Consider the following 27,301-nt stretch of genomic DNA (forward strand, 5'->3'; position numbering starts at 1 on the left):
AGCAGATCAGGGACTAACATCACAGACTAAACCCTGGGTCCAGACCCTTTCCTCTGTGCTTGTTTTCTTCTTGGCTGTGAATGCTGCCTACCTCTCATTTCCTGAGAAGCAGAAACACAGTGAAGTTTCTAAGCCTTGTTTTAGCACTGTGATACATTTCTCTTTAGATTATAAAGCCAGTGATATTTCTTCATTAGCCATGAGAACTTTCCCAGGAATTTTTCTGGTACTGGGCCCATTGATGTGCTGTTCTCAATTTCAGAGAACATTGATCAAGTGAACACTTTACAAAGAAAAGCAAGATGCCGGGGTATTTACCGAAGGAGACACAACTATTGGTCTCAACAGGCCACTTCCCAGCAGCAGCAATATAGAGAATCACTAAGAAGTGATGCTCACGTGGACATCCAAGCAAGATAGTAAGTGACGAGGCAGCATGGCTGACCAGTATCAACCAGTGAAAAACAAAACCTTGTAGTTAAATATGTCATTCTTCTCTCTAACCTGGAAGAGTGAGGAATGATGGGATCAGGTTAACGGTTGAGCAGTCTTTATTGTAGCTCTGCTATCATTGGCGAAAATGTAGGGAAGACTTCCCAAGACTATACGGACCACTTTCTTCTCTCCACTTCCCCACAGTGCTCCCTATGCCTGGAGTGAGGTCTCACACCAACAACTATATGTTGTGGCCCAGAATTATTTCACATATCACTCAAACCCATTATCCAGAACTGGTCACATTTATGGCCCCGCCCAAACCAAGGGGATAAAGCAAGCAGTACAGTTCTTCCAGGGGCCTGGAACAGGGGAGAAATGGAAACACTTGGCAAACAGGACCACTGACTGCTGTATGCCGCAACTGAAATGCAGAGAGATTGAGTACTTGCGTAAAGTCACATGGACAGTACGGGACAGAGCAGGATTTGAATCCAGGCAGGTATGTTTTCAAAGTCGATGTTCTTTACATACTCTTTTCTGAATTGTATGCTATTCTCTTAAATGAAATACATATATAATCTTGACCCCTGAACAACACGGAGGTTGCTGACGCCAACCCCCTGCACAGTCAAAACTCTGCAGATAACTTTTGAGTCCCCCCAAAACGTAACTACTAATAGCCTACTGTTGACTGGAAGGCTTCCCGATAACATAAACAGTGGATCAACACATATTTTGAATGTTATATGTGTTACATATTGTATTTTTGCAATAAAGTAAGCCAGAGGAAAGAAAATGTTATTAAGAAAATCATAAGGAAGAGAAAATACATTTACAGTACTGTGTTGTATTTATTGATACCGTAAGTTTGCATCATCTGCTTACAAAATGAATCATCTGTCCGTCAGTACACACATCAATAATGTCTTATATGATACAAAATATTCTAGATGTTATATGTACTACTAACACTAGACACCAAAAGTAGAAAGATCGGGTGGAAAAGGAATTCATATTTTTTTTACAGGTATAGGGATTCGTGCACTGATAACGAAGAAGCAGCAATATGATTGCTTTATGGTTGTCTACTGGGATAGATACCATTTCTTCATGCAAGCCTAGACCATACACAAATGAATGAATCATTATAAAACTTTTATTGCATACAGTATCACAGTCATCTTCATAATACAGCATTGGAAACACTGTTATACTAAAAGAAACACATACCTGTGGTGATGATAGGCTGGTGTGTAGTTTCTCCAATTATGAGAGAGACAGAGACAGAGAGAGACAGAGACACAGAGAGACGTACTGTACGGGTATGTAATTTTTTGAAAGCAAAGTTATAAAACAGTAAGAAAACTAACACGTCATTAATTTTTTATTAAATATCACTCACCTATGCCTGTGTAAGGATAGGCTATCCACTGCAATACCTGTCCTGTACACAATGTTCCTCATGTGTATGTTTTATACCTTTGTTGAAAAAAATGCATGTATAAACACACCCACGCAGTTCACACCCTGTTGTTTCAGGGTCAGCTGTACTTAGCAGTAGTGCTCCAGTTCCCTCTTCCTTAAACATCTGATGTGCCAACAGTGGAACTGAATACACGTGGTGGCAGTGGCAGCACTGCAAAGCTGCAGGCCTCTTCCAAACAGATGAATGGATTGGATACTTGAGTGTTCATTATATTCAAACATAAAAATTAGAAAATAAAACCTGGTGGTAGATGAAAAGCCTGTTCATGGATCATTTACTTTATAAAAATTAATCTCATGTCTTTCCACTCTTCTCAAGGAAAAATAATAAAAATAAGAACAGAAATTAATGGAACTGATAACAGATATGACAGAGACCAACAACAATATAAAAATGCCAGCTGCAAGCACTTTAGAGAGATAAGATAATAAGGAAACATCTGGCAACAAGGGTCAAGAAAATTAGAGATATGGCACGGAGAAGCCACTCTGAAATGAAAAAGCTGCCACACTTTCAGTTTCAGCAAAGATTCAAAAGATACAACAGTGTTATGGAAAAGATATGCTGATAAATTTAAAATTTAGTGAAAACAGATCAATTCCAGAGAATAACACGATTTTCCATGCTAAAGAAACAGAAAATCTTAATATTATTAAACGTATTCTTGACAAAGAATACACGAGAAGGCAAAATTATTAGCCAATCTCAGTTGGTTACACAAATGCAAAACGTATACATAAATTAATAGCAAGCTAAATCCTGCCACGGCGAAGACAGGAAACACAGTATGACAAAGTCGTGTTTAGTCCCAAGCATGCCACATTGGTTTAACATTAGGAGATCTGTGACGTTAATTTAGCCCATTAGTGAAATAAAGGAAGGAGGATTATCACAAAATATTCAGTAAAGAAAGGCCTACAAAAATTGAAACAACCAATCAGCAGTAAAACTGACAATAACAGGAATTCTCAGCAATTCATAAATTGAAAGATGTTTCTTTAGACTGACAACAGATATTAAAAATAGGGTAAACTACATCAAACATCATACTTAATAGCGAAATGTTGGAAGCATTCCCTTTAAAATCAGAAGAGAGACAAAGATGACTTACATGACCACTTTGTTTTAGCATCATACTACATCTCCTAGGCAGTACAGTGAGCCAGAATGTATATATGCATCTATACACATGGGAATTAATAAATGTGTACAAGGGAAAATAAAGCTGTCAAGATAACATAGTTACCTTCATGTAAATTCAAGAGACGCTAAGGAAACTAAGATTAATGATAGAGATTAATAAGTTTGTTGAGTATAAGACTAATATACACAAGATAATTGTAACAAATAGAAAGTACCATTTCCATTCGGAATATACCATTTACAGAAGCAAAAATTATAACGTTCTATAAAATCAACTATGAATCGGATTCCATTGGCAACTCTTCTGACATACATGAACACTCATAAGCTTTCCTGTTCTTTAGTGACCAAAAAGCTAAAAACATGAAACCAGTGTGTGTGTGTGTGTGTGTGTGTGTGTGTGTGTGTGTGTGTGTGTGTGTACACATTAACCAGAACCCCTTACAGCTCGGGTTCTAAATGGGATATCGGTGGTTTCAAGCATATGCACCATCCTGAGACTTGGAGGCGTAACTGAATGACATGGGAGCCGTGTATGGCTCAGTGACATGGTCAACTGTGTATGATGGGAGGGGTCTCTGGTTCCTATGGAGCAGTCACAGCAGAGTGCCTGGAATGCATACATGTCAGTTAGCACACAGGCAGCAGTGGTGTTTCAGCTATAGCAGTCCCAAAGCGTGAGTGGACTTCCCCTGGCTGCATAGCATCCAAGCCGGCTTTTCTGGCCCTCACAGAGTTTTTGTCAGCTATGGAATATATTTTATTAAGAGCGTCTTATTTTTATAAAATAGCTATTAGAACGAATAGCTGGCATAGGCAAGTGGGAACTTTGATTGAAAGAGTACTTGACACCAAAAGTGGTTGCAAGCCAAGGGCCCTGAAGGAAGTGGGAATCTGAGAAAAGGTATTTGGCTTAGGTGGATCTGAAGACAGTAAGGATCCAAGTGACATTAGAGGATGAAATATTGGTGTTCCATGGCACACAATGGTGAAACAGTTGCAGGAGTTGTTGCCTGTGGTCACTTGAATGAAATGCCTTTGAAGTCAATGTGTCGGTGGACCAAACAGATGCTGTTAGGGATTCAGAGGACGCTCCCTTCCCCACAGCACTGAGAAACACATTAGTGCGGAGGGCATCTTCATCTTCGAAGTGTTCTGAAGTGGCTGACTTGTGTAGGCCACAGATGAGATGGGAGATCCCCTCATTTCAGTGGGGATGTTGTGGTCCTGGAGTTGCAGGCCCAGTAGGAGCACTTAACCTCCTGCCTCAAGGTGAGTGCTGTTTACCTTAATAAGCAGCAAGGCTGGAAGGGTAGTCACATTGGTTTGACCTACAGCAATCGTTGAAGGTGGCTAATTGATCAACAGATCCCTTGGATCTTGAAATATCTGAACATACTCCAAAGTTGCATTTGATCAGTGTAAAAATAAATAAAATATAGATAAGTATTTATAATAAAATATAAGAATATAAAAATAAATAAATCAAGCTATAGATTTGGTGACTCGAGCTATCGTGATGGCGAACGGTAGTCCCTTACTCAATTCCCACACTTGACCCAGAACATGATGAATGAGTGGACTACGAAGGAAGGACCCTACAGTGAAGTCACAAGTAACTACAGTAAATGTTCTTCCCAGGCTTAGCCAAAGGGACCATCAGCCATTTACTGCTGTTACTGTGCATTTGCTTTAAGGACACATGCTCTTAAGCCAGAGCTCAAAAAACTTTCCCTGGAAAGGGCCAGATGACCAATATTTGAGGCTTTGCAGGCCTTTCAGTTTCCGATGGAGCTACTCAGATCTGCATTGTAGAGCAAAAGCTGCCACAGACACAGCATGGCTGTCTTCCTATAAAACTTTATATACGGACAGGGACATGTGAATTTCAAATAATTTTCACATGCCGGGAAATACATTCTTCTTTGGATTATTTTAACCATTCGACTATGGAAAAACATTCTTAGCTTGCAGGTCATACAGAAACAGGCTCGTGGACCACAGTTTACCAATCCCCACTGTAAGCTAATGGAATCACTAGGTCCCCAAAAAGAGCACTGAGTAGAAAGTCAGCAAAGTGAGGTGGCAGGCATTCCTAAGGTCTTCTGCCAAGCATAACCCCAAAGCCGATGCCTTTTAACATAGTGGTTTTCAACCTTGGTTGCACACTGCAATCACATGACGAGTTTTAAAAATGTGATTGCTTGGTTCTGCCCCCAAATCTGTTTTAATTGTTGTGGGTGTAGGCTGGCGCTAGTGATTTTTTCAGTCTTTCCAAGTGACTCTAGTGTGTAAACGAGGTTGAGAACTGCCTGAACAATTTAAATGATAAGAGTGCAAGTATTTTACAATATTTAGTTTAAAAATCTTATAATCATGGTTTTGGAAAAATAATATTCCAATAATGAATACATAGAATATTCCAATCATAATAAATACATAACTGTGGTGGAAAGTATGAAATAAGAATTCCCATGTAATAAACGGAGAGTGCTCTCCTTCAAGGAAGGAAAGAAGGAAGGGAAGGAGCGAGGGAGGGAGGGAGCGAGCGAGGGAGGGAGGGAATGGGAAAACACAGCGGTAAGGCAGGGGCCACCAGTGCTAGGGTCAGGGAGGAAGGCTAAACCACTGATGAGCCCAGAGCCAGGTATGGGTTAAAGCCAAACACCCAGGAGTCCAGGGCTGACTCGACAGTGAAGTCTTCTCTTCAGGAGACGGTCACAACACAGGGTAAGCATGGAAGGGACAGAACAAACGCAACACATGGAGTGATTGGTACTGAGGGAACAGGAAAGAGAAAAGGCTGGAAAAGACCTAAAGATAGTATTTCTCTAGAGAGATAATGGAGTGGTAAAGGTTGAAATTATATCCATTGTATAAGAAAAGAACACTGACCAGGAAGATGGCTGATTGAACACGAGGTTGGACTTTCACTACCTCCTGAAACTTGATTAAAACAACATTAAAGGTAAACACATCAATACAATGGTATATTACCCAGCAATAAAAAGGCAAGAACATGGGTGGATCTCAAGAAAAAAAAATTATGCTAAGTTAAAGAAGCCAGACACAAAGGAGTACAGGATGTGTGATTCCATTTATACGGAATTCTAGAGCAGGAAAAGCTAATATATGGAAATGGAAAGCAGATCAAAGTTTGCATGGGGCCAGAGGAAGAAGAGGAGATTAACTGGGAACCTTTAGGGAGTGTGGTATGTGTTCTATATCTTGATTAAGCTGGCGGTTAGCCCTAACCCCTGATTCTTACATGTAAGGAACCGCAGATCAGGAAAAGTTGGGTGAGTCATGTAAAGTGTTGCAGCTTATTAATCAGCGAGGAGATACTCATATATGCTTATCAATGATAAATTGTCCTTGTTATGCTGCGTAAGGAGCCAACAGGTATAGTGCTTCACCCTAAGCACCTGGGAAGACGCTGACCCAGACACAAACATCCTTTTATACAAGCAAAGCATAGATCTGAACGAATAACTATTGTGCATTCCAGTCACCCATTTATAAACATAGTTGACGCTCTCACGCGTTCCTTTGCCTTGACTTCTTAATGTTTATAATTACACATAAAAACATAGGGCTTCCCTGGTGGCGCAGTGGTTGAGAGTCCGCCTGCCGATGCAGGGGACACGGGTTCATGCCCTGGTCTGGGAAGATCCCACATGCCGCGGAGCGGCTGGACCCGTTTGCCATGGCCACTGAGCCTGTGTGTGTGGAGCTTGTGCTCCACAACGGGAGAGGCCACAACAGTGAGAGGCCCGCGTACTGCTAAAAATAAAACAAAACATAAAAGAAAACACATAAGCATTCATTAATATCTTCTTCTGAGGAACCATAAAACCATTAACATTCATTAATATCTTCTTCTGAGGAACCATACTGTAATATACAGTTTTATACCCTGAGTTTTTTTTTTCACATTGTATCATGTCGTGTCAGGAATATTCTGTCTTGCTTTTTGTAACCTACCACTTAAACCCAAACTGTTTCCTTTTTTTTTAACATCTTTATTGGAGTATAATTGCTTTACAATGGTGTGTTAGTTTCTGCTTTATAACAAAGTGAATCAGTTATACATATACATATGTTCTCATATCTCTTTCCTTCTTGGATCTCCCATGAGACTTGCAGCCATATTCACAGTGCTTTTGGCTGGTCCCAGGGGTCATAATATGGATCTTGTTCTCCCCCAAAACTGTGATTGTGCCTTCTGACCTCTATGGAGGACCTCTGAGGGAATGGCACAGAGGATGAGTTTTGCTTCCCACTGCCCCTCCCAGGCACGGAGTGGCTTTCTCAGTTGCGTCTCTCAAAAACATCTAAAAACGTACCGTACCCATAGCTGCCTGGGGCAAGGGAAATAAGATAAGTCAAGCAGCAGAGAGCCCGCAAAGCCTGTAAAGGGTGAGGGTGATAAGGAAAATTCTTGGGGGAACAAGAGTTTTGAAGGCATAGCATAGATTCCAGAGTGCAATGCATATGCACAAGGTAGGACACAGGCTCAGCAAAGGTCTGACAGGAAGCCAGGCTTGCACATGTGGCTGACCTTTGGGCTCCTCAAAAGCAGGAGGTGAAGGCTAAGGCAGAGTTGGAGGCAGCCTGGCTAAGCATTGGTGGAGTGCCCCCGATCAGAAGCCAATCTGCAAAGACTAGACAATATTGTTTTCCTTTCCTTTTTGGCTCCAGGCCCTTCAGGAAATCTCTGTCAAGTCACTCTCTGACCACTGATAAAACAGAAGGACAACTTCCGTGAGCACATATCACAAGGATTTCAATCATTGCAAAAATACATATTCCAATGTGTGTATATACTACAATTTGTTTATCCACTCATCCCTTGATGGACAGATGGGTTGTTTCAACCTTTTGAATATAATGAATAATGCTGCTGTGAGCATTCACGTACAATAATTTGTTTTGGCGCCTCTTTCAATTCTTTTGGGTGTACACCTAGGAGTGGAGTAGCTGGGTCATATGGTACTTCTGTGTTAAATTTTGTGAGGAACCAACAAACTGTTCTCCACAGCAGTGAAACCAGTTGTATCCCCACCAACAATGTACAGAAGTTCCAATTTCTCCACATCCTCACCAAAGTTCATCTTGTTACGTTCCTTAAAAAAAAAAGCTATAGGCAATGTAGTAGGTGTGAAGTGGCATCCCATTGTGGCTTTATTTTGCGTTTACCTAACAACTAATAGATTTTCCTCTGATCATTGCTTTTGCTCTGTCACACAGGTTTTGGTATGCTGTGTTTCCATTTTCAATTGTCTACATGTATTTTTAAATTTCCAACTTGACACATGACATATGTAAACCCATCTAGCTGGGACATAAAGGAGTTTTGATGCATGCACTTTAAATCCCATTGTTATCCCATTTCTGTGCAGAATCTTCATGTTTTATAAATGGAAAAAAAGTGTATAAAAAACCCACTTGTTTGGGTTAGAAGGTGCCTCCTCCTCAGGGATGAAGGCAGGGACGTTGAGGCCTGGACCTACTGGCTCGTGATTGGGGCAGGGAAGAGCAATGGAGGACACACAACATACAGCTTGCAACAGCACTCTTTATTATGAAACCAAACAGCAATCGTGAGTGGGGAAAAGACACAGAACAGCTGACCCTTCAGGTGGCTATGTTACCTGGCCTACAACGTAACTTTGGCTTCTTGGTCAGCCAGGCCTCCAACTCCAGGCATGGGTGTGGCCTGAGGCTGGAGAGAAAAGATGATGTGGATGAAGACAAAGATGACATCCAAGCACTCCTTTTAGGGGATTTCTTTGAAGGCCTCCTCTGGGATCTTGCCCTCGGTCTGGAGAGAAGGAGTCGGAATGTCAGAAGAGCCTGCTCCCCGAGTTCCATTCCCAGGCCACCGGCCTCCACCTTCTTGGCCTCCCTGAAGGCCCAGAAACGTTCATCTCTAACCCACTTGATTTCCAGACCTCACCTTGAGCATACTGCAGACCTGACCAGCTCTGGTGTAGTTCCATTCATTGTCCTGAAGGCACCTGCAGTGGGAGAACAACAGGTGATCTCCATTAGTACCACAGTACAGTCACGCTGACCATGCAATGCCACCACTAAATCTATGCCACTTTCTTGCTGGGACACATGTACCAGTATGAACACTATGTGTAATGACGAAGAAAGACCCAGTGAAAAGCAAACGATCTATCACTAGCATTCATGCCCACTAGAATTCAAAACAGAAAAGTAGAGCTGTTCAAAAGAACAAGGGAATTCAATATATACTGATCAAGAAAGATGTTCCAGAAAATAACAAATGGAAAATTCTAAAGTACAAGTCTCCAACCATCTTTTATTGAGATATAATGCACACACCATTTTAAAGTATACAAATCAGTGCTTTTTAGTACATTCACACGATTGTGCAACCACCACAACTATCTAATTCCAAAGTAATTTTACCACCTCAAAAAGAAGCTCCTTAACCATTAGTGATCACTCCCTATTCCTCCCCTTCCCCCAGACCCTGACAACCACTAATCTGCTTTTGGACCCTGTGGATTTTCCGATTCTGGACATTTCATACAATATTTGACATTTTGTGACTGGCTTCTTTCACTTAGCATCATGTTTTCAAGGTTCATCCATGTCATGACGTGTATCAGAACAGTATTCTTTTTTATGACTGAATAATATTCTACTACATGGATGTACCAAGATTTATTCATCCATTCATCAGCTACAGGACATTTGGGTTGTTTCCACTTTTCGGCTATTATGAATAATGCTGCTATGAACGTTCCTGAACAAGTTTTGGAGTGAACATATGTTTTCATTTCTCCTGGTGGGATACTTAGGAGTGGGATTACTGGGTCATATGGTAACTCCATGTTTAACATTTCGGGGAAGTGCCAAACTGTTTTCCCAAACCACTGCTCCCTTTTATATTCCCATCAGTAACACACGAGAATTCCAATGTCTCCACATCCTCACCAACACTTGTTATCATTTGTTTCACTGATTAAAGCCATCTTAGTGGGTGTGACCTGGTAACTCACTGTGGTTTCAATTTGCATTTCCTTGATGACTAACGATGTTGAGAAGTTTCTCATTTCCTTCTTGGCCATTTATATGTCTCCTTTGGAGAAATGTCCATTCAGAGCCTGTCCCCATTTTTAAAAAATTGGGGTGTTTGCCTTTGTATTGTTGAGTTGCAAGGGTTCTTCACATATTCTTGCCAGATATGTGATATGCAAATATTTTCTCCCATTCTGTTGGTGGGCTTTTCACCTTTTTGATACTGTGCTTTGATGCTCAAAAGGTTTTAATTTTGATGAAGTCAACAATTTATCTACTTTTTTTTTTGGTTGCTTGTGCTTTTGGTGTCATATGTAAGAAATGATTGCCTAATTTGTGAAGACTTACACCTACGTTTCCTTCCCAGATTTTTATAGTCTTAGCTCTTACTTTTAGACTTTGATCCATTTTCAGGCTATGTTTGTACATGGAGTGTGAGTCAGGGGTCAAAATTCTTTGGTTTGCATGCGGATACCCACTTGTCCCAGCACCATTTGTTGAAAACACTATTATTTTCCCATCAGATATTTTCAGCACTCTGTCAGGTTGATAATCAGTTGACCATAAATGTGAGGGTTTATCTGTGGACTCTCAGTTCTATTCCACTGATTCATACACTGTCCACAGGCCAGTACCACGTAGTCTTTATTACTGTGGCTTTGTAGCAAGTTTTGAAATTGGGACGTGTGAGTCTTCTAACTTTGTTCTTCTCTTTCGAGATTGTTTTGGTGCACTTTCACAGGAAGTTTAGGATAACCTTGTCAATTGTTGCAAAGAAGGATTCTGATAGGGACTGCATTGAACCTAGTTTGCTCTGGGTAGTACTGCCAATGTAATAATATTGCCTTCCAACCCATGAAAATGGAGTGTCTTTCCATTTATTTAGGTCTTCTTTATTTTTTTCAACAGCATTTTACAGACTCGGGAGTATGAGATTTGCACTTCTTTTGTTACATTTGTATCAAAGCGTTGTACTATTTTGATGCCATGGTAACTGGGCTTGCTTTCTTAATTTCATTTTTGGGTTGTTCATTGCAAGTACACGGAAATACAAATAAGTTTTGTATATTGGTCTTGTATCCTGCAACTTTGGTGAACTTGGTTATCAGCTCTAGTAGGGTGTTTTGTTGGTTGGTTGGTTGGTTGGTGTGTGTGTGGATTGTCCTGGATTTTCCATACACAAGATAATGTCACTGAGCATTATACCATCTCGAAAAACCTTTACACATGTAATAGTATGACACCTTTTTCATGGGCTCACTTTTATTTTTTGGAAGCAAAATATTCAAAAAGCTATTTTTCCAAATTGCTTTCGAGTTTCCATGATTCACTCCCCTGCACATTCCCATGCACACCCAGCACTCACTTCTGAGACCACTCGAGTTTCATCCCAGACAGGGTGGAGAAAGCCTGCACCATTTCCTGCTGCTCCTGGGAGAGGGAGGAGGGTGTAGGCATTGGGATGGAGAACGCACTCTTGAGTCTCACTGGGGCTGGCATCCCTCACAAACAGTTCGTCATTCACAATGCATAGACTGGAGGAAAAATGAGCCCTCAGACATGGACACATGGACCACCCCACACCCCAAACAACGATCCTGCTCCCACTGCCACTCAGCAACTAGTTTCCTTCCATATCCTTCCATATCCCTGCTGTGTCTGTATCCCAGGTTCCGTTACTGGTACCTCTGCCCCTCCCCACAAAGCCCACCTTTGGAGAGACTGTCTACCACCTTCACTCGATTTATAGGTTTATCCCCAACCCACGGGCAATTTCGCATTTACCCTTTACCACAGCCCAAGGAGTGGACGGTCTGATCGCCATTCTCGGAAGAAGACACTGAGTCACAGAGAAGTCATGTGGCTTGACTAAGGTCACACAGCGAGTGAGTGTTGGGTCAAGGAGAGAACCCATAGGCCGATTCCAGAGCCCATGAAGACTCACACTTCCAGATCCCATGTTCTTCTTAACCACTAGGCTACACTGCTCCTGGGATCTCCCTGCTGGCTTTCCACAATTCTGAGTAAACCTAAGATCTGCGCCACCACATTCCCACGCCCCTGAGCCCAGGCTGGGATGGGCATTCCCACCCACAACAGGGCTCTCACCTGGCATAGCTGGCAGGGGTAGCAATGAAGATCCGGGTGAAGGCACGCACACAGCCCTGAGAACTTCCTTCCACTTCAACAGCAAACAAACAACAGTACCCCTTAGAGCCACACGTGCTGTACATGCTCACGTGGTGGTCCCCAGTCAGGGTGTGACTGGACATTCATGCTGAGAGGGTAGTTGTTCACAGGGGCCAAGGTGTCGGGTATGGGGAGGGCAACTATAAGAGCAGTCTGCGCCCAGTGACAGGGCCCATGACAAACACTACACAAGTTCACGGGATGCATTTTTCACAGCCGCCCGAGAGGTGGATACTACTACCCCATTTTGCAAATGAGGAAACTGAGAGGTTCAGTAACGGCCCAAGTTCTCAGAGTAAGGATCTGGGATGAGAGCCACCAAATTCCACAGCCTGTGTCCCCACGCCTGTCTGCCCTGCACACCCTGGGCAGGGGGAGAGAGCAGTGAAGCATCTGGGGAGGGGGGTCTACACACACTCACCTTCCTTGAACACCCTGTTGACAGAAAAGCAGAGCATCATCTACTGAAAGGGAAAAGCCCAGGCACCCAGTCACCACCTCCACCTCCCACCCACCTGCGGCTTCCTGGGCCCGCCCGAGGGAGGAAGCAGGCACTCACCATCTGGAACCACGTGTCCACCACTAAGGAGCTGAAGTCATGCTGAGTCTTGGGCAACACACCGAGTGTGTGCACAATGACACGTTTTGTGTGCTTCAGCAGCTGGACCCGCAGGTCTGTGAGGGGAGGGGAAGCGAGCGAAGGTCAGGGGCTGCCACGCCCTGGGCCCTATGATTGACCCCTTCACCGCCCTTTCCCACCCAGTTTTCCCATCACACAAGCATGGGGGTCCTTGAGCTTCTTTATATTCCTGCTGTCCTTGAAGTACTTGCACAAGGTGCTTCTAGGAGACAAAGAGGAAGAGTGGGTGGTGGGCGTATGTAGGAGCTTACCTGTGTCTGCTGGGGAGCCACACGGCCCGGGAGCAGAGTCTGGGCTGTGATGCTCACATGGCTGCGTCCTCGGAGTGGAAGGGAATGGTCAGGGAGAAGCAGGCCTCCTCGTGATAAGCACCAAGGAGATGCTGTCGGTCTCCACAGTCATGGATCAAGTAATACCTGAGGGGGAGTAATGAGGACAGTAGATCTCTGTGGTCTGGACCTCAAATGAGACGTGAGAAGTCCGATGAGCAGACCTGTGCTTAGGTGGCCGCAACTGTCCTAGCCCTCCTCCCCTTGCTCAGACTCCCAAGGGTACTTACAGCTGCAGGAATTGCAGGATTAGACTCTTCAGTGTCTCAGATCCTTTATAGCTTTCCTGGAATCAAAAGGCATTTGAGATTGTGTGGCTGATAAAGCCTCTCCTGCACCTCGCTAAATGTTGTTTGATCCTCTTCGTCACCTTGCAGGGCTTTATTACGTAGGGAGTGTCAACGTCAATGTTAATTGGTGAGGGTAACTCCTGCCCATCCTGGAGAAGGGAAGAGGAAATCAGGAGTGGAGACCAGGGGAGTGTCCCTGGATTACCGGGGAAAAAGATGGGTCCAGGAGGGTGAGTGTCAGAGGTCAGGTGTGAGGGTGACTGTCAGAGGTCAGGTGTGAAAGGGCACTGTAAATTCCATGGGAGAGCTTACAGTGGATGTCTTCATCATGTGGTCTTGGAAGTCTCTAGTGTTATATGCAACTTGTGTGTGTCTGTATTTATGGGTATTTTTCCAACAACTATATCCATGTCATTTTCAGGAGTCCATGTCCCCCAAAATGGTTAAGGTTCTGATGCTAATATGTGATCTAGGCAAGACCCAAAGGGCTTGAGGGCAGGTGCAGAGGCCACCGACATTCGTAAGAGACAATGATTTACGTAGGCACTTACCAGGCGTAACAACTTCGGGAAACATTCTCTGATGGCCCTGTCCAAAACCAAAAATAGAGAAGAGGTGGTTGATAGTTCAAGGTTGCAATGCTTCCTTTGAGTTAAAACAGTAATACCATAAACAGAGATCAGTGTGTTCTGGCCAATCCAGCAGCACCCTTTGCCCACCTCTGCTCCTGATTTTAAGGGTTTTCAGTCCACTTGCCTGTTGAGCACTGAGCATCTGTCATCTTACTGTCTGAAAGGCACTGTCTCCTCACCTCTCTCAGTACCTTCACTTTAATATTCCTTCCCTCCCTCCCTTCCTCTCCTTCGCCTAGGTAGCTCCCACCCAGACTACTCGGACTCCCTTCTCCAGTGCCACAGGGACCAGCATTTCAAACCCCTGCTGCAGGGCTTCCTTCTCCTCCCTCCCTTCCTCCAGGGCCCCACTGAAGGCTGTGGGGAGAAGAGGGGATGGAGTGGGAGCCCGGGGCTCTGCTACCTCACTGGGGGTCCAGCACTCTGGCAAGACCCCGACACCCCCCAGGGATGGCCCAGGATGCTGGGCCAGCGAGGTGAGTGAGGTGGGGCTCAGGGAGGGAGATGGAGGGGATGAAGACAGAAAGGGAGTGAAGGTAGGAAGGGAGAGATGAGAGAGACATAGGGGCACAGAGACAGGGGAGAGAGAGACAACAAAGGGAAGGGAAAGAAGCTCTCCCGTGGTCAGGGTCAGGGAAGAAGAGAGAAGAAAGGGGAAACGGCACACTTATTGCGGCTCTTCACCTGCCCCAGAATCGCCCAGACACACCAGGTAGGAATGGAAAATATGCACATGTTGGGCTGGGGGCCCACTGGATGCTGGCTGAAACTTTGTCACCTGTGTGAGCTCAGCCAGACTTGGGCATGGGAAACCGAGCAGCCATGGGGGCAGATCTTCCTCAGAAGGAGGAAAGGGTCAGGACCCAGCTCAGTATGGGGCTGAGGATCCGTGGCCCCCTCTGATGATCACCGTCTTCTCTCCCGATGACCCCTGCACCTCTCTGGAGTTGGTTCTTTATCTGAGGAATCATACCTGTCTCAGGCTGCCCAGGGCTCCTGTGAAGGACCAGGCGGGATGATGTGACGTGTGCAGGGAGGGATGGGAAGTGCCCCTCAGAGGCCTGTCCTTCGGTCTCCTCTACCACCTCTGCCCTCTGCCTTCCACCCCTGCCTCAGGAAGCCCTCTGATCACTGGCGGGGGCCCACGTCTGGCCCCTTGACTCAGGGAGCCCTGCTTTTTCCCAAGGAGGGTCCAGCTCCTGGCACTGGGCCAGCAGAATGGATGTCATGACAGCAGCCACCCATGGCCTCAGCCCTCAGCATGGCGCAGGAAAGCCCCCATGGCAACCTGGCGGAGGAGGGGCGATCCCTTTGGAGGAAGGGGAAGAGGGCCCCTCTCAGAACGGGGGAGGCAAACCGCATCTCAGCACGAAGAAGGAAGGCTTCTCTCAGCAAGAGGCCCTGGACTGGAGGACCCTTCTCAGTCCAGGGCGCCAGCATCTGGATCAAGGATGGTCGCTCCTGGTCCTGGTGAGGAGGAGAAGCCCTGCTTCCTGGGGCACACTCTTGGGAGGTCTTGCTGGAATATATCTGGGCGCAGAGAGCTAGAAACAGACCCCAGAGCGCCTGCGGAGGTGAGCAGGTCAGGGGAAGGAAACTCCTCACCGGTGATAGGCACAGAGAAAGCAGAAAGTGGGGCCTGTGATCCTCCCAGAAGACCAGGGCTGCCACCTTTGGCAAAGGGGCACTGTCACAGATAGTCTAGGCTCCCATGGGTGAAGGTCACCAAGAAGGGTGACAGGGTGTTCACACTGACCTTACATACGTGGACTGGTCTGGGAAAGTATCACACAATGGGTTCCCTTGCAGCCACAGCTCTTCAAGCTTCAGCCCTTGCATCTTGTTCAACTCCCACACAGACGTCAGCTGAGAAATATGGGGCAGAAGTGGGAAAAGGAATCCCAGGGAAAGAGGGACATCCGGATCCCTGCACCCCCAGACTCCTCCCTCCCACACAGGTACCTTCACCTGCCTCCTGTCATCACTCTGATGGACACTAACATGCCCCACCCCCCACTCTCAACCCAAGTTTGACCTGGCTCCCTCTTCTCACCTCATTTTTGGAGAGGTTCAGGATCTTGACCGTGGGGGCCATCTGTATAATGTCAGACAGGCCATCCAGCTGGTACAGTTTGTTGCTGCTCAAGTTCAAGGACAACAGCTTTGGGGCAAGAAGAGGTAGAGTGAAGGTTGCTATCTAGGACCTTGGAGACAAATCTGCCCTCCATCCCATCTCTTCCACCCCCTACCCTATTACCAGCACTGGGCCTACAGCCTTGCCTCAGGGAAATACTTTTCGATGACCTGCAGGGTGGCAGCCATGCAGCTTCTTCGATTCAGAAATATATCAATATCATAGCCCACCAAGTCTTCAGGAAGGAGAGGGGAGGGAATAGGATGGCTGAGTGGGGTGTGGGGCCAGCACCAGCCCCTCCCCACATTACCATCCCTAAGTCTCCCTCCAGGAAGACCCCTCTGCCCTCGCACGCCCTAGAATTACTGCTGTCAGCCATACCTGGGTCAACGTAGAGCCTCTGCAGGTCAAGAGCTTGCTGGGAGACATCAAATCGTTTGCTCAAGGTCAGCTGCGGAGAGAGAGATGGAGAGAGCCGCTCTGAGGCTGTGGTGGTGGCAGGGAAATCGGGGGCAAGGGGGACGGGGGTCTGGAGGAAGGAGAGGTGGGTCTGAGCGCTGGCACACTACTCGCCGTGAGTCTCCATTACCTTTAGCTGCTCCATTTCCTCTGGCTTCAACTTATCCCGCACAGAGTAGGGAACAGCGGAGGGGCTGACAAACAAAGGTATCTGCAGGAAGAAGAGGTGGGGTAAGCACCAGGAACTCTAGTTCCAAAGAAGAAAACCAGCCCCTGGCCTGTACTCCTTCCTCAGGATGAGGTACACGTAACGCCCTCGACACACACCTTTTGGCTCTCCTCGTCACGAATCTTGTAGCTGACATCCATCAATGCAGAGGCAGTGCTAGCTTCCTGGACAAAGAACCGAGCCCCATTTTGCATAAAGTGGAACTACAGGGATTGAATGCAACAGCAATAGAATCAGAAGCCAACAGACCCTGCTGAACCAGGTCTCTCTCTCCCCCTTCCCTATGCCCATGCGTCTGGCTTCGGCATTCTTTCTTACGTCCACTGCAGTGAAAGGGACACTGCAATGTCTCTGGATTCAGTTCATTAGCCATGTTTTGTCATACTTTATCCCATAAGGAATCTAAGGATGAAAAGAAGCAATGGGAGAGAGGACAGACAACAGGGAATTTAGGCTGCAGGAGGAACCTTTTCCTCTTCTTTTCCGGCCTTCTACTGAGCTTGAAAGGGCTTGTAAAGAAGGGACCACTGGCATGATTTCTTATGGGCGTGCGTAATATGGATTTCCTAAATACTCTTTCTCTCCAGTCAAACTCTCTTCCACATAATCAAGGTGTCAGAGATGATGTTCCTTTTATAAATTTCCAGGAGATCCTACCCAGCGCACACACTGCTTGCCCCTCAGACAAGGTCTCCAGAGGCTCGACCCTCCATCTCCCACACTCAGCTTGCCAAGCTGAGACCTCCAATGTGGAGTTGCTCCATATCCTTGGCAGTAGTTTCCATCTTTGCTTTGAGACAGGCTCCTCCGTTCTCCTCACGGTCAGCCTGCTCCCTGTACATTGCTTCTCTGAACCTGCCCTTAGATGAACAAGACTGTTAACTCCTGGTAATAAAAAGGACAGATTACAAACTGTCCCCAGTGAAAGAAACCAGCATCTCTACATGACCAACACAACTCCCCTTGGCTTTTCTCTCCTGCACATTCCATACATTTTTCAGGATACTCACTGTGACCCTGAACCAGCTCCCTGGGGTTCCATCTTGTGTGTTCTCCCCCTTTCTCTCTCCAGAGGTTTTCTCTTTCTCTACACAGTAGTATGCATGTGGCCTTCACTATGCCATTTCACTCCTCTCTTGTTGCCTCGGATGGTACAGGGAGAGCTGCAGGGGGGATGTGGAGAGAAGGACGGTGAGTGGCCATAAGTGCTAAGAAAGTCTTCTGTACACCCTCGTCTCTTTGACACCAGCACTACAATTAGGATTGCTCAACCATTATTTCACTTCTAGCATGCTTCAGTTTTGCAGTGAGAGAAGAAAAACAAGTCCACGGAGCGTGAGAGAGGTGCATAGTCCCAGGGGCTGCTGTGTACAAACCCTGCTGCCTGGCCACTTACTGTCTTACTTCGGGGTCCTCCTGGACATCCCTCTTCACCATGTTTCCATCATCCTCCTGGAGGTGTGAGGGCTGAGGCTCACACCCATCGTGTTCATGATGAGGGCTCCTCTCGCCAGAATTACCTGGGAAAGAACTCCAACCTTTCTTTCTTCCTTGAGGTGGTCTACCACCATCACTGTATTCTGAAAAGAGGAACAAAAATACAAGTTTGCAGACACATCTGTGGTCCACTTACCACATACCATGTCTTAGGCTAACAGCATGGTAGGGCAGGCCAAGTGCCAACGTGGCCTAAGGGACCAGTCCCACAAGCCTCAGAAAGGACACTCTTCTGCCTGCCCAGAGAGGACAGCCTTATCCGACAGATGGCACTATCAGGGGAAGAATCGAGGAGGAGCAGGATGAGGAAGAGGAGGACAAGGAGGACAAAGAGGGAGGAGGGAGGAGAGGACAACTGCGCTGAAACTTTTAAAACAGTGGTGCAGGACTGATAAAGAACCGAGGTGTATGCGTCCATGGGTTAGACTGGACACCAGTCATAGATACCAGGAAGGCACCTGAATCTTGCCTTCTCTCAGGACTTTCCAGCAACCACACCAATACCTCTCTCGTGCTTCCCAAATCCAATGAGCCGCCATACCGATTCCACTAACAACCAGCAAGCTAGCTGGACTTCCTTTGCCAGTGCACTTGGAGCTTTAATGTCAGGTGGCACTGATGTAAGAGCCTCCTGAACTGTCTCCCTCCCTCCAGCCTTGCCCTGAACAATACTCTGTTTGAAAGAGCCAGAGTGAGCTCTCTATTGGGCCAGCCTGAAATGCCTTTCAGCTCAGCAGGCAACTCTTCCTAACTTCAGCCCTTCTATAATAAGGGTGTGAATGATAACCTGGAATGATGTTTCAACCACCATTTCCAAGTGTCTAGGGATTCTTCTTTTTGCATTCTATAACTGGTTTCTAATTTGATTCCATGGTGGCCAGGGAACGCTCTGTGAGATTTCAATTCTTCATTTTTTCATTTATATTTATTTATTTTATATTTAATTTTTTTTTTTTTTTGCGGTACGCGGGCCTCTCACTGTTGTGGCCTCTCCCGTTGTGGAGCACATGATCCGGATGTGCAGGCTGAGCAGCCATGGTTCACGGGCCCAGCCGGTCCACGGCATGTGGAATCTTCCCAGACTGGGGCATGAACCCGTGTCCCCTGCATCGGCAGGCGGATTCTCAACCACTGGGCCACCAGCGAAGACCCTATTTTTATATTTTTTAATATATTTATTTCTTTATTTATGGCTGCGTTGGGTCTTCATTGCTGCACACGGGCTTTCTCTATTTGCGGCTAGTGGGGGCTACTCTTTGTTGCGGTGCCTGGGCTTCTTGTTGCGGCGGCTTCTCTTGTTGCGGAACATGGGCTCTAGGCGCACGGGCTTCAGTAGTTGCGGCACGCAGCCTCAGTAGTTGTGGCTCGAGGGCTCTAGAGCACAGGCTCAGTAGTTCTGGCGCACGGGCTTATTTGCTCCGCGGCATGTGGGATCTTCCTGACGTTGGCTCAAAACTGTGTCCCCTGCATTGGCAGGCGGATTCTGAACCACTGCACCACCAGGGAAGTCCCTCAATTCATTTAGAATTTATTGAGGTTTTTCTGATTGTCGAGGAGATGGCCTAACTTGGTGAATGTTACAGAGACCCTCTGGGAAAATCCTGTACTCTGCTGTTGGTGGGCGGACTGTTCTCTTTATGTCATGTATATCTTGTTAGTTTACTGTGTTATTCAGGTCTCCTGTATCCTTGCTGATTTTCTCCCTAGTAATTCTGTCACTTGCTAAGGGGGAGGTGGGTGTGGAAGGCCCCCACTATAATTATAGATCTGGCTCTTTCTCCTTTCAGCTCCATCAGTTTTTGCTTCGTGTACTTTGAGGCTCCTTTGTTTGGTGCGTACACATTTAGGATCTTTATGTCTCCCTGGTGTCCTGATCTTTCATCATTCTGTAAGGCCTCTCTTTGGTTCTTGTTCATTTTCTTTACTCTGACATCTACTGTACTGGATACTGAAGCCACAGTCACGCTTAGAAAGTGTCCTGGTTATATCTCACCTTGTCTTCACTCCTAGGAGTTGTGTTGCTGTTCACCCCTCCGCCCACAAATTCTCCCCTCCAACATATCTAATTCACCATGCGAAGAGATGTGGAAGCCTTTTGGCATGTGCAGAAATAAGATAGTGTCAATTCTCTCTCCTTCTGGGGGCTTTTCCAGTTATGAAGTTCTGGAGATGAAAAGAGGGAGGCTGGGATGCAGATAAGGAATTGGACTGACAGTTCCTGTCACATGGTACACACACAGTATACATTAATAAATGAATGAGAAGCAGGATAGAAACTACACATATGCCCTTTTAGTCTTTCTATACACATCTGAATGTTTCAAAGCAAGTTAAGATCACACTTTACCTGGTTTTTTACAATAGACTTTGAGGAAACTTTTCACTTCTGTTTTTAAAATATATATTTTCCATTGAGGGGAAAAAGAAAAATGTGTAGAAAATGGAGAGCGATGCCACCTGGTGACCAGAGTCAGAACTGCAGGTGTAAAAGTCTGAACTGGGGCCTTGGCAAAGGATGGGGGATGGAAAGGACTGTGGTGTTGGTGGGGAGGGGAATGAATTTCATCCTAAAAGCAAGATTTCTAGACTTCACACTGGCAGCGATCCTTCTGTATTCATGCCCATGCTGGGATCTTCAAGCCCTGGGACTGGAAATCTGGCCCCTAAGTGAACTGAGTCGAAAGCTGCATGAGTTAGTGTATGAATAATTGGTGTAAAGAAATTTGAGGCAAAGGGATGTATACAAATACACACACATACAAAAAACTGTCAAATCAATTCTTTTGATCTGCTTCTGAAGCCATGAATATATGAATAGCGTATTGGTAATCAGTTTGCAATCTTTTGTATTTTCAACATTTTATTCAATGTTTCCATTCTGGAAACAGCATAGAAATGCAAAGTTATAAAATAAAAACATCTTCTATCTTCAACAATCCACACTCAGTGATTTATTACCAAAGAAATCTGTTTAGTGTCTAAGTCAATAAATGTATTTCTGCACTATTATTTTGTGACTTGGCTGCTGATATACCTGTTTAACAAAACTTTATCTCAGTACTTTGTTAGGGCACCAATGAATACTTCTCTTTGTTTAACACGTATGGAAAAATATAGACATGCGTTTTAAGAAACCAAAATTACATTGCCACACCCATCTGTCCCTACCTTTTGCCCACCATAATACAAAGAGAGTTTCTCTTCACTTATAGGTGCCTACTCTCCAGATTTTTCTCTGTATGTAATGCACTAACATATTTAATCACCCTCATACACCCATGTTCATATATATTCTTTTGCAGTAAAAGGGTCATCATATTTTACTTTGTACATCATGACAACCCTGTTTGCTTAATATGATTCATTTCCTATTAATTTATTTAGTTTGGTTTCTTTTCAAGTGGTTTTTCTGTGCATCCGCTCTTGATATCATTGACCTAACTCTACTGTTTAAGAATATTTTGTACATTGAAGAGATAAACCTACGTCTGAATACAATATCCCCCAGATTTTCCACACCTTTTGTGACTTTTGTAATGCAGAGGATATCTAATCCTTTTTAATGAGTTTTAGTGTTTTTATTTCACTTCACATTGTTTTAGAGAGAACAACTGAATAATAATGCCTTCTGAGATGTCGAATGTCAGTTCATAGGATAAAATGTAACTCCAGGTTACTTTGTGTAACTCCAGATTATGAATCCTGGAGCAGCAATTGGTAAGGTTGTTTCTAGGTCACGTTACTTAACTTTTAAGTTCTGTTCCCTGAAATGAATTCAGCAAGGTAGCAGGGTAAAAGATTAATATACAGAAATCTGTTGCATTTCATTACACTAATAATGAAATATCAGAAAGGAAAGTAAACAAATAATCCCATTTAAAATCCCATCAAAAAATGAAATACCTAAAAATAAACTTAACCAAGACGTGAAAGACCTATATGATGAAAACTATAGAACATTGATAAAAGAAATGGAAGGTGATTCAGAGACATGGAAAGGTGTCCCATGCTCTTAGACTGGAAGACTTAATATTGTTAAAATGGCCATACTACCCAAAGCAATCGACAGACTTAATGTAATCCCTATCAAAATACTTGTTACATTTTTCATAAAACTAGAACTAATAATCCAAAAATCTATATGGAACCACAAAAGACCCAGAATTGCCAAAGCAATCCTGAGGAAAAGAACAGAGCTGGAGGCATAACCCTCCCAGACTTCAGGTCATACTACAAAACTACAGTAATCAAAACAGCATGGTACTGGTACAAAAACAGACATATAGATCAATGGATAGAACAGATAGCCTAGGAATAAACCCACCCACCTACGGTCAAGTAATATTCAATAAAGGAGGCAAGAATATACAATGGAGAAAAGACTGTCTCTCCAACTAGTGATGCTGGGAAAGCTGGACAGCTCCATGTAAATCAATGAAATCAGAACACTCCCTCACACCATATACAAAAATAAACTTGAAATGATTTAAAGACCTAAATATAAGACGTGACACCATAAAACTCCTAGAAGAGAACATAGGTGAAACACTCTCTGACATAAATCGTAGCAATATTTTCTTAGATCAGGGCCCCAAGGCAAAATAAATCAAAGCAAAAATAAACAAATGGGACCTAATTAAACTTAAAATCATTTGCACAGTCAAGGAAGCAATCAACAAATGAAAAGACAACTTATGGAATGGGAGAAAAATGTTTGCAAGTGATGTGACTGACAAGGGGTTAATATCCAAAAATATACAACTCCATATCAAAATATAAACAACTCAATCAAAAAATGGGCAGAAGATCTAAATAGATATTTTTCCAAAGGAGACATAAAGATGGCCAACAGGCACATGAAAAGATGCTCAACATCACTAATTACTAGAGAAATGCAAATCAAAACCTCACATGAGTCAGAATGGTTATCATCGAAAAGTCTGCAAATAATAAATGCTGGAGAGGGTGCGGAGAAAAGGGAACCTCCTACACTGTTGGTTCGAATGTAAATTGGTGCAGCTACGTGGAGAGCAGTATGGAGGTTTCTTAAATAGCTAAACACAGAGCTGCCATAGGATCCAGCAATCCCACTCCTGGGTATATATCCAGAAAGAAATGAAAACTCATACACACACACACACACACACACACACACACACACACACACACACACACTGGACTATTACTCAGCCATTTGCAGCAACATAGTTGGACTTAGAGAATATTATACTTACTGAAGTAAGTCAGACAGAGAAAGACAAATATTATATGATATCACTTATATGTGGAATCTAAAAAATAATACAAATGAATCTATATACAAAACAGAAACAGTCTCACAGACATAGAAAACAAACTTATGGTTACCAAAGAGGAGAAGGAGGTGGGAGGGACAAATTAGGAGTATGAGACTGACAGATACAAGCTACTATACATAAAATAGATAAGTAACAAGGAGTTATGGTAAAGTACGGGGAACTGTATTCAATAACTTTTAATAACATATAATGGGAAATAATCTGATATCCGAATCACTTTGCTGTGCACCTGAAACTAACACAATATTGTAAATCAACTGTACTTCAATTTTAAAAAATACACACAAAAAATTCTGATTCTGATCATTTATAAGTACCTATTGGTCTTGAAAAGAGTTTAGGATTAAATGAGATAAAATGTAAAACCCCTTTCATATAGTAGTTGTGTACATGTTAATATCCTACCATTCAGGTTCTCTTTCCAAAGGGCAACAGCTTGTGCTGCCTTCTGGGTCCAGTTCAGCACCTCAAGAATCAGCTAGTCATTGTGGCCCCCACACCCAGTCCTCTTGGCCCCCAGAGTAGGATTTCATCCCTACCATCATCTTCATGTCCAATGGGGAGCATGACACAGCCCAGATTCCACATCAGGCGAGGTTTCCACTATCAGTCTTTTAAGCTCTGGAATTCTATCATCTAAAACAGGAGGCTGCTGCTTGATCTGTGTAGAGGGCAAAGTGTAGACATGTGACCCTGGAAAATTTACACATTCCGTGAGTCTGAGGTTGGCCCTCTGTAAAATGGGACTAAGGGCGCCTACTTCTAGACTTGTAAGAAGAAAAGGAGAAAACCTCAAAGAATGTCTGGCAGGCAATAGGACTTTGAGATATATTACTCCTGGCCCACCTTGCCTCCTCTGTCCTATAAAATAGATTTGAAACAGCATCTGGAAATGTAGCAGCAAGAAGTGAACTTTGGTGCCATCTCATCATTTCCTTTTTCCTCATGCTTTCTTGTCTCCTTTTTTTCATTCTAGTTTGACCAGAGGCAATTTCTTATTGAGCCCCAGGAAGAAGGATTAGCACAGAAGAGCAAAGAACAGGAACAGGTCAGCTAGACAGAAGTCATCAAATGTATGTCCAGTTCCAGAGCCATCAACTGACCACAGGACCTGGGTTGAGTCTCTTCCCCTGTATCGGCCTGAGTCCTAACATAGAAGTACACTCAATATAGAAACAGGGGTTAGGGGTGGGGCCTTTTCGGTCAGAAGACCAGGGTTTGATACTGGGAACCATTACTGGCTGGTTGACTTATCTTGAGCAAGTAATTCATCTAATATGTGTGCTATAATTGTTGCTATCTTTTATTACTATTGTGGGTTTATTCTTTCAGTTTTATGAGTATTATTATTTTTCTTACCACCCAGCCAAGTGTGAATGGTAGGAGTGGTGATTAGCACAAAGTTAGGGACGAACCCTACTGAGGCTGGAGAATATAGGAAGTGAACACAGAGAATGGAGGTGAAGTAAGGAGACAAGCCCTGGACTCTCTCTGGATGCCAGGCCCTGTGCCCACCCTTTCATGACCCAGGGAAGGTTTTAACCCGACAGCACTTCTGGCTCTCAGCTGCAGACAGTGGTGACCTGGGGGCTGCCAGGGAGGTGCCCAGATGAAGGACTATACCCTTATTAGCTCCCTCCCCACTGAAGACCACCCGAGCTGCCTCTCCATTGCCATCTCCCTGCTCTTGGCTTCTGGGTACCAGAAAAGGTACCCCGTGGAAACTTCCAGAACTGACCCTTGAAGGGCTTTCTCCTCATACAAAAGATACTCTACCTTCCTCAGTCCTCAAAGGTTGTCCTGCACAACTTACATTCCCACCAACAGGGAAAGAGGGTTATGACCCAGCAAACCCACTACTGGGCATATACCCTGAGAAAACCATAATTCAAAAAGAGGTAGCACAATGTTCACTGCAACACTATTTACAATAGCCAGGACATGGAAGCAACCAACGTGGCCACCGAAAAATGAATGGATAAAGAAGATGTGACACATATATACAATGGAATATTTACTCAGCCATAAAAAGAAATGAAATTGAGTTATTTGTAGTGAGGTGGATGGACCTAGAGTCTCTCGAACAGAGTGAAGTAAGTCAGAAAGAGAAAAACAAATACCGTATGCTAACACATGTACATGGAATCTAAAAACCAAAAACGTTCTGAAGAACCTAGGGGCAGGACAGGAATAAACACACAGACGTATAGAATGCACTTGAGGACAAGGGGAAGGGAAGGGTAAGCTGGGACGAAGTGCGAGAGTGGCATGGACTTATATACACTACCAAATGTAAAACAGACAGCTAGTGGGAAGCAGCCGCATAGCACAGGGAGATCAGCTCGGTGCTTGGTGACCACCTAGAGGGGTGGGTTAGGGAGGGTGGGAGGGAGACTCAAGAGGGAGGCATTATGGGGATGTATATACACATATACCGGATTCACTTTGTTATACAGCAGAAACTAACACAACGATGTAAAGCAATTATACTCCAATAAAGATGTTAAAAAAAAAAAGCAGTCAAGAAACAATAGTGCAGAGTCCTAGCACTGCTCTGTGATGTTGGTGCCTCCGAGTGACCTTCTAAGCGCACAAGCTTGGGCTTTACCTACACCCACCCCACTCTAATGTGTTAATTTTATGTGCTTCCCCCCCCCCCGATAGCACATGAAATTTAACACATAACAAATTAACACATAAGGATGAAATAAGTCCTCCCCAAAACCACAGTCCTGGGCATGGTGTAGAAAGTAGTGTTAAGAGCCTAAGCAGTGGGTACAGGTAAGCACTGTTGACTTCCGTTTCAGGCAGGTCTAAAGGAAATTAAACCAAATCTAATGAGTTGTAGTTTTTATTTTCAGAGGAAAAGGGTAGAGTGATTACTGTGGGCCACACACTTGAGAAGGGTAACTCATTTAAGAGAGGTAACTCTATAGATTACGTACTGTTACAGAACTTTACAGATGCGAACACTTAAGTCCAGAGGTATTAAATCAATCACCTGACTAAGAGGTCACGGATATTGCAGATGGCAACACCAGGAGTGGCCCACAGGTCGTCTGGCTTCAGACTCTGTTCTGCTCACCCACCAGGTTCCTCACCAGAAGGTAACATTGGGTTCAGCCTTACTAATTCACAAAATCTGGCAAATCAGCCCCACTTACTGAAAAGTTGAGATCTTGAGAGAGCTCTTTGGGATGCCATGCTAATTAGACCCAAATTTGAGTCTATTTCATGGCCTCTATTTAAGGTTTGTGTATAGATATAAACGTATCTCTAATATGTGAAATCTGTGTATATGAGTGGTTTATGAATTTCTTGATGATAGCTGAAAACATTTCCTTCTTTTAAATAAACACTGAAAAGAAGGTATCATAAAGTTTAGTCACCATACTCCCCGTGCCTGAATTACAACAATTACAAATGAGTGGAATCTGAATTCATTAGATTTTACAGTGCA

General features: G+C 44.4%; 1 protein-coding gene across 1 annotated transcript in view; it reads right to left on the reverse strand.

Moving 5' to 3' along the window:
* Positions 1–8,645: 8,645 nt before the first annotated feature.
* Positions 8,646–27,301, reverse strand: part of LOC307180623 (nuclear RNA export factor 2-like) — a 29,048-nt gene continuing 10,392 nt past the window's right edge. The window contains 21 exon segments of the mRNA XM_079910995.1: positions 8,646–8,891; positions 9,027–9,087; positions 11,490–11,599; positions 11,601–11,658; positions 12,233–12,388; positions 12,735–12,748; positions 12,873–12,988; positions 13,205–13,230; positions 13,262–13,369; positions 13,513–13,568; positions 13,653–13,768; positions 14,120–14,160; positions 15,961–16,070; positions 16,258–16,365; positions 16,485–16,573; positions 16,720–16,789; positions 16,928–17,008; positions 17,125–17,226; positions 17,228–17,383; positions 17,387–17,428; positions 18,431–18,606. Coding sequence (XP_079767121.1) covers positions 8,847–8,891; positions 9,027–9,087; positions 11,490–11,599; positions 11,601–11,658; positions 12,233–12,388; positions 12,735–12,748; positions 12,873–12,988; positions 13,205–13,230; positions 13,262–13,369; positions 13,513–13,568; positions 13,653–13,768; positions 14,120–14,160; positions 15,961–16,070; positions 16,258–16,365; positions 16,485–16,573; positions 16,720–16,789; positions 16,928–17,008; positions 17,125–17,226; positions 17,228–17,383; positions 17,387–17,428; positions 18,431–18,606 — 1,841 coding nt within the window. The 3' untranslated portion in view covers positions 8,646–8,846.

Source organism: Stenella coeruleoalba (genome assembly GCF_951394435.1).
Source record: "Stenella coeruleoalba genome assembly, chromosome: X".
Lineage (NCBI taxonomy): Eukaryota > Metazoa > Chordata > Mammalia > Artiodactyla > Delphinidae > Stenella > Stenella coeruleoalba.